General features: G+C 43.4%; 1 protein-coding gene across 1 annotated transcript in view; it reads left to right on the top strand.

Annotated features, from left to right (window-relative positions):
- Positions 1–6,586: 6,586 nt before the first annotated feature.
- LOC126152490 (dehydrogenase/reductase SDR family member 11-like) overlaps positions 6,587–7,599 on the top strand; it is a 77,422-nt gene continuing 76,409 nt past the window's right edge. Inside the window, exon 1 of the mRNA XM_049916009.1 lies at positions 6,587–6,718. Within this exon, the coding sequence (XP_049771966.1) occupies positions 6,587–6,718 (132 nt within the window). The remainder of the gene's footprint in view (positions 6,719–7,599) is intronic.

Here is a 7,599-nt window from a genome sequence, read left to right as displayed (position 1 = left end):
GGCATGAACAGACCTGGAGGAGAATTTTACAGGAATTTAGATGCGGCCTTCTTGATGCACATCTTTAAGAATTTACCAGAATGAACTAAGGTAAAACACATTGCCATTGACAAAGCATAGCGGTCTCTCAAACACAGTTTATCGTTGGTGAACGATGATTCACAACTTTCATGACACCTCGATCGTTGTTTATGTGCACTTATTTTTTATTGTGATTAAATTCTCAGTCTATTTTCGAATATCATTCACGTTAAAATGAATTAGCTAACTACCAGAACTACCAGCTTGTTCTTGTAATTACTATGACGTACACTGTCTTTAGAGGGCGAAAACATTCCCTACTTAATTACCATCTGTCTTACTTCATTTATCATTATCACTCCGACTGATTTTTGTAGTGATAAGAAAGAATACGCTACCTGCTCTGCCTTGAGTTACATTGGCTATCACATGTCAGACATTAGTATTTATAGTCCTCATAATGACTGTAGCACTCCAATGAAGTACTGAGTATCGCAGTTCTCAGATGGGATAAAAAAACAACGAGTCCATTACTGGAATTACAATCGCTATAATCGATTTGATTATCGAATAACAAGTAAGTTCCAACGAAAATAAATGTGTTGACCTCTTAGAACACTTTATGAATAGTCGTCGGAGAAACTTCATCAAAACACCTCAATGTTCTTTAGTAATTTTAAGAAGACATCGTCCTCATTCATTACTTTTTGAGACTGTTACATCATAGAAGCAGGATTACCCATTAACTAAATTGAGTGTACGGCTGAATCTCCTGGTTGCAGTCAGTGCGTATTAGCCAGCCGAGGGCGACGGTTTCACCTCTACGTATGTGGGGACGGAGAGTGGCTGCCGAGAGCCTGCAGTCATTGCTGCTACTGTCTGCCAGTTTTGGGGTTCCACTCTGTCGATGGCGCAGCTCCCTGCACACGCTCCTGCAGCCTAGCCGTGTTGACAGGCGTCCTCTACATAGGTTTCAGAGGATTGCAGGAAGAGATTCTTTTAACGGACACAAAACTTTGGCACCGTTTTACATTGCCAGGTGTCGTTACCAGCACACTGTTGATATTTAGAACAGTCGGATCAATTATTCTTTTGCTCAGTCACCCCAAGAAAACATTCATGGAATTCATTGAGGACTTCCAGCACGTGGACAGATTGCTCGGATGTTTTCCCCAGAGAGACGATGGGAAAGTAAGGCTTATTCTTGCTATAATGCCATCAGCGGTTCTTGTTCTTTTTATTGTCAGTGTCGCTTTTCATCTCCCTTCCAAACAAATGTTTCTCTTATCTTTTTTGATCGATAATGTTTTCATATTCACGGTTTTGCTACAGTTCATAACACTATGTATCATAACAGGCAAAAGTTTTCGATCGCTATCGAGTCAGTCGGGACAGACTTCCGCTTTCAGTCTGTGGATAGCGCACAACAAGGTTTAATAAGCCTGCTTGGAAGGCCCACCTCTTTGTCAATTTCCACAATGAGTGAGACTCGTGTCACACAGACAGTCTTACTGTATACCTGTAGCCGAGTGGTAGGGATTCTAGTTTTGCACATGATGTTAAGAAAAATGATTTCATCTTTTAATGAAGCATACTCAGGTATCATCGCACTGCTTATAATACAAAACATAATGGCAACCATAGAGTTTGTGTTCCTCTTATTTGCAATTTACTTGTATGGATTACATGGTACAAATGCTGATAAAGTATTTTGCGTGTTTGTCATCGTTGTATAACTTGCAGAACTAGCATCCTTAGTGTCTGCCAGCCAGTCGACGTGATTAGAAGCAAACCGAATGGCGACAATCGCTGAAGATTTACTTACGTGGAATGTTGCAGGTATGTAATTTATGCGTCCGCAGCTCGTGGTCGTGCGTTAGCGCTCTCGCTTCCGCGCCAGGGTTCCCGGGTTCGATTCCCGGCGAGGTCAGGCATTTTCTCTGCCTCGTGATGACTTGGTGTTGTGTGATGTCCTTAGGTTAGTTATGTTTAAGTAGTTCTAAGTTCTAGAGAACTGATGACCTCAGAAGTTAAGTCCCATAGTGCTCAGAGCCATTTGAACCATTTGTAATTTATGCCTTTAGCTTTCAACAAAGCTTGTGTTACTACTGTCCTTCTTTGCCCTTACGTTTGAAGGAAGCATTGAATCAGTGAGGCAATGTTCGCAGTTAACAAGGTGGCAAATAGCTTCAGCCATGCACTTCACTAGGACATAATGCCCTCACAACTACATAGAACACTGTTCTGACCACTGACTGACATTTGCAACGTTCTGCACGTACTGCGGACATTGTACAGGTGCCCATCCGTGGTCAAATAGAGCGGCACAACTTGCAGCCTAAGCTAGGATCTGAATTTATGTTAAAGCATGCATTTTGCGCGATGTTTCTTTATTTTCGTCCAACTCCTGTACAACAACACTCACTCTTATATCCCTTCCGTACTGAGGTAAGTGTAAAAGGCTTGCAGTTAAGGCAAATTCAAAGTACAGTTGAAGATGACATCTGCATTTTTTACTTGAGTGTGTGAAACACAGAAAAAAAACGAAGGGAAGTTGGGAAGATTGTGTTTAACTTCCCGTCGACGTCATTAGAGACAGAGTACAAGCTGGGATTCTCTTAAGAATGGTGAAGGAACCATTTCAAAGGAACCATCCCGACATTTGCCTGGAAAGATTTAGGAAGAGCACGGAAACCTAAATCTGGATGGCCGGACAGGGGTTTGAGTCGGCATCCTCCAAAATGCGAGTCCAGTGTGCTAACCACTGCGCTACCTCGCTCGGGAAAAGAGAAAGAAGGGGCGAAAATACTACACGAAGGAAAAATTCATTACTTCTCACTCCATGAAGTTCTAATTTCTTTGAACTGTCAGATCTGTAAATTAGTTATTGTAAAAGGTATCTTTCACAGTAATTAATGTTTACACTTATTACCTTGTCCTTTAATTTTATAATGTTATGGTAAAGTCTAATCTGAATGACACAGTTTGCATAGGCTTTATATTTACGACTATAGACGATCCATTCACATTTATGTGACCACCTTTCAGAAAGCTGAATAACCACCTTTTGTGGCGCAAACGTGCAGGCAGAGAGTCAGTGGTTCTGTGGAAGGTATCGACAAGGATGTGGAGCCATGCCGACTCCCGTGCCGTGACCAGCTGCTCTATGTTCTTCCGTTGAATATACACAGTGCGAACAGCCCGATTGAAGCAGTCCCACAGATTTTGATTGGCTTAAATACGGGGAGTTTGGTGACCATGGGGATACAGCATTTACCTGCTGTAGACGCAGTTGCTCCGAGGAAGAATCAAACTGCAAGCAGGAGTGGACGTGGCCCCGAGGATAGATGCATACTTGTGTTGCTCCATTTGGGGTTTGAAAATAATGTTACCCAAAGAATGCCACGAAAACATTCACCAGACTATGACGCATCGTCCTGTACACTTCCGACGATTGTTGCAGGGCCAACCACCATTTGTACGAAGAAGCATAAAACATGATTCACATGAAAAGACCGCCTGTCGCCATTCTGCTGACGTTCAGTTGCGGTTTTGGTGTGCAAATTCCAGCCTCCGTCTCCAATCAACAGCTGTCAGCATGGTTGCATGATCCAGGCGCCTGTTGCGGAGGTGCATGCGAAGCAACATTCGCTGCACGGGCCTTGAGGAGCCACAAATTAGTGGGCTAACAAAGAAAATGTTGCTAAGTTTTTTGCAAACGTGAACATAAAAATGGTGTGCATATGATTTGAAAGTTAAAAATGCAACGAGTGAGAATCTGTAGCAATAAGAAAACAAGCATTGAATTCGGAGTTACAGTGAAAGAGGATTTAAACAGATTACGAAAGCATTCTTTTCATATCATAGGTTCACTTCTTGGTTATTAGAGGTGTAGAAACAAAGGGTAAGTTACATTTACGACGGAAAATCATATGCGCATTTAAGATCAGAAAAACGTTTGTAAATGCTCTGTGCCACTATTTTTCTAGCGTAAGCACTATAATATTCACTATTTAAAATAAATGTCACGAGCACGCGACAGAAATCACAAACGCTGCCAAAACCCGAATTATAGTGCCGAGCCGAGCGGGGTACCCGCGCGGTCTTGGGCGCCTTGCCACAGTTCGCGCTGCTCCCCACGTCGGAGGTTCGACTTCTCCCTCGGGAATGTGTGTGTGTTGTCCTTAGAGTAAATTAGTTTAGGTTAGATTAAGTAGTGTGTAAGCCTAGCTACCAATGATCTCAGCACTTTGGTCCCGTAGGAACTTACCACCAAATATTTTTATAGTGCCACCTACAGAGGAACACGAAACGATAAGGAAGAAGAAGACGAAGCAGAGGAAGACAAAAACCATAAAGAGATTATTTTTAAAAGAATGAATGGTCAAGATTCAGGGATATTGCGATTTATCTTTGTTTTTGAGGTTAGATGAGGTGTGAGGCGTACAAACCAAGGGTGAATACGAGAGATGAACTGCTTCGTCGCTTCATGGTCACTGCTGCGCCCATTAGAGAACGTTGATAGGCATTCGGACAACCAACTCAACATGTCCTCCGAAGAGTGCAGATGTATGACGAAACCGACGTTGAGATATCCTATAATTTATTGTCAACTGTACAACACTTTTAATGTGACGAGTACGATAACGCTTAACGTCAGTCTGTTAAAATACGTAACTGATGCTCCGTATCAGTTGATACTCCGTAAAGATCATGTTGTAACGTTCACAAACTGCTGTATAAGTGTCCACGTGTAAACCCAACATTTTACTGACTATCACATAAGCAGAATAGTACTGTACATTAAACAGTTCTATCTCAGAAACCATTCAGAATAGGGCGTTTGTTCATATAAAGTTCTTCCCTTCAAATGGTCGTTCCTGTCATATCCCTGAAAACTGAGCATTCCTCCTGGGACACCCTGTACATAAATTTGTTTCGTGTTTAACATTTAGTACTTGGCTGTATGGACCAGTGGCTAAAGCTGTTTCAAAGGAGATAATAATACGAGAAACGTTAAGTATGTAATGCAACACATATTTCTGAAGACAGTTTAGTTTTCTTTAGCATTCCAGCACATCAAGCTGTTTCCCTCTCTTTTGGATAAAAAATCCTATTACTCACCATAATCTCCATCCAATGCAAGGGCCCTACGTGATCCTACTGGGAGGGTCTGTGTGTCCGCATGGTATCACCTACAGATCAACATCGGAGCCAACGTTTTGCAGCATCATTCATCTCTCAATCATCCACTTACTGCTTCCTGCGGAGAGCATTCTTCATTCGACCAAACAGATGGTACTCGGAAAGTGCGAGATCCATGCTTTAGAGTGGATGAGGAAGAAGAGTTTAGTGAAGTTTTGTGAGTTGCTCTTGTGTGCGCAGATTTGTATGACGTTTCGTGTTGTCATGGACAAGGAGAAAGTCGTTTGTACTTTTGTGGCAATAAAACTTTGAAGTCGTTCCTTCAGTTTCCAGAGGACAGCACAATAAACTTCAAAAAATTGGTTCAAATGGCTCTGAGCACTATGGGACCTAACCTCTGAGGTCATTAGTCCCATAGAACTTAGAACTACTTAAACCTAACTAACATAAGGACATCACACACATCCATGCCCGAGGCAGGATTCGAACCTGCAACCGTAGCGGTCGCGCGGTTCCAAAGTGTAGCGCCTAGAACCGCTCGACCACCCTGGCCGGCAATAAACTTCAGAGTTGATCGTTGCACCATGAGGAAAGGCAACAAGGTGCCCACACTAACAACAGATATGTTCAGTTGTGCAGCGAGGTGTTTGACTGTGATTCGTCGAATGAGAATGTCGGCTCGTTTCAGCACTGCATGAGTCACATCCACTGGCACCGAACCAGCAGGTGGGACTTCGGTCAGGTTTGTACTTTTGTTTACTGCCAGTCTTCTGTAGACGGTCTGCAAGCGCTTACGAATATCTTGGAAGCTCTGGTTTTCCTCCAAAAGAAACATAACGACAGCGCTCTCCTTGGAATGCACCTCCGTTAGAGATGACACTTTGAACCCTACGTATAACGTCGTCCCATATCGGAACTTCGTGGAACTATAGTAGGTGAAGCGGGAATATTCTACAATAACCCTCAACAAATTCTTGATGTTTTGAACCGAAACTGACAAAGGAAAAAAATGTATTACATTGCTCATTGAACGCCCCTCGTAGAATGGTGCCTTCATTTCGAAAGTCCAGTTTGCTCCGCCCGCGTTATGTTTAGGACAAATACGTATTTATTTATTTATTTATAGTTGCGGTCAGGTCGAATGTCGTTGTGAATAAAACCAAAAGCGCACTTGTTCTTTTTCCAGGTTTTAGAAGCTACTCGTTAAGGATGAAACTTGCTGGACAGTAATGCACCTGTCCGCATCGTTTCACTGAAAGCGTCCATCGGACAAACAGATCTGTTTGCGCCCCGGCGGAGAGGAATATGGACTGCGATTGGGCGATAACGAGCTGCCCTGCCGGACTCTACGCGGGCACCCTGCCCACTGAAGGCAAAGATCCGCCGCGTTAGGGGCTGCGCCGCGCCACTTGCTGTCAGGATGGAGCGGTACGCAGGTCGTGTTGCCCTGGTGACGGGCGCCAACTCCGGCATCGGCGCCGCCACCGCACGGGCGCTGCTCGAGAAGGGGCTCAAGGTCGTCGGCCTCGACAAGAGGATCGACATGATCAAGGTAATTAATTAACCAGCAGCCTCGGCGCACCAACTGGAAACCGTACATTTTCAAAAACTGCGCCAATGCTTATGTTTCTAGCATTGTTTACCTAGCTTTAATAGAAGTACTAAGGTTTTCAGTGCTAAAGAAAAATCAGTTGATGTGGACCGATAAGGTATTGTTTCTTTCTACTTTTTTATGGTACAGTCGTAATTGGTTTTCGGTCTTCAAAGACCATCCTCAAATACTACAATAGAGAATAGAAAACCTTAAAATAAGACCTGAAAAAGGTGGAATTACGTTCACTGGATTGACTTGGTAGCTTACAAGGGAACCTCCCCATCGCACCCCCTCTCTCTCTCTCAGATTTAGTTATAAGTTGGCACAGTGGATAGGCGTTGATAAACAACAGAGATCAATCGAGAAAACAGGATGATGATGATTGGTGTTTATAGAAAACAGGAAGAAGTTGTGTGGAACTATGAAAAAATAAGCAAAATATACAAACTCAGTAGTCCATGTGCAAGATAGACAACATCAAGGATAATTTGAGCTCAGGAGCGCCGTGGTCCCGTCGTTAGCGTGAGCAGCTGCGGGACGAGAGGTCCTTGGTTCAAATCTTCCCTCGAGTTAAAAGTTTAATTTTTTATTTTCAGACAACTGCGCCGTAGTATTGGGACGCTACACCTAAACAAACATCGAAACACGTCAGTCGACTACAGCGCACGGAAGAGAGAGTATTCCTGCTAACGAGGCTCCCTGGCTGGCAATTGACTGTTCGCTACACCTGTGGTCGGCATTTGATGAACCGTTCCCACAAACAGCTGTCGTTTTTTCCAAAGTGTATTAACAACTCCTGCAGCTAAAAAACCCCGACTGTAAGACTGTAACACTGTAAA

Source organism: Schistocerca cancellata, chromosome 2, assembly GCF_023864275.1.
Source record: "Schistocerca cancellata isolate TAMUIC-IGC-003103 chromosome 2, iqSchCanc2.1, whole genome shotgun sequence".
Classification (NCBI taxonomy): Eukaryota; Metazoa; Arthropoda; class Insecta; order Orthoptera; family Acrididae; genus Schistocerca; species Schistocerca cancellata.
The sequence above is the reverse complement of the archived record's forward strand: the minus strand, read 5'-3'. Positions and strand labels throughout refer to the sequence as shown.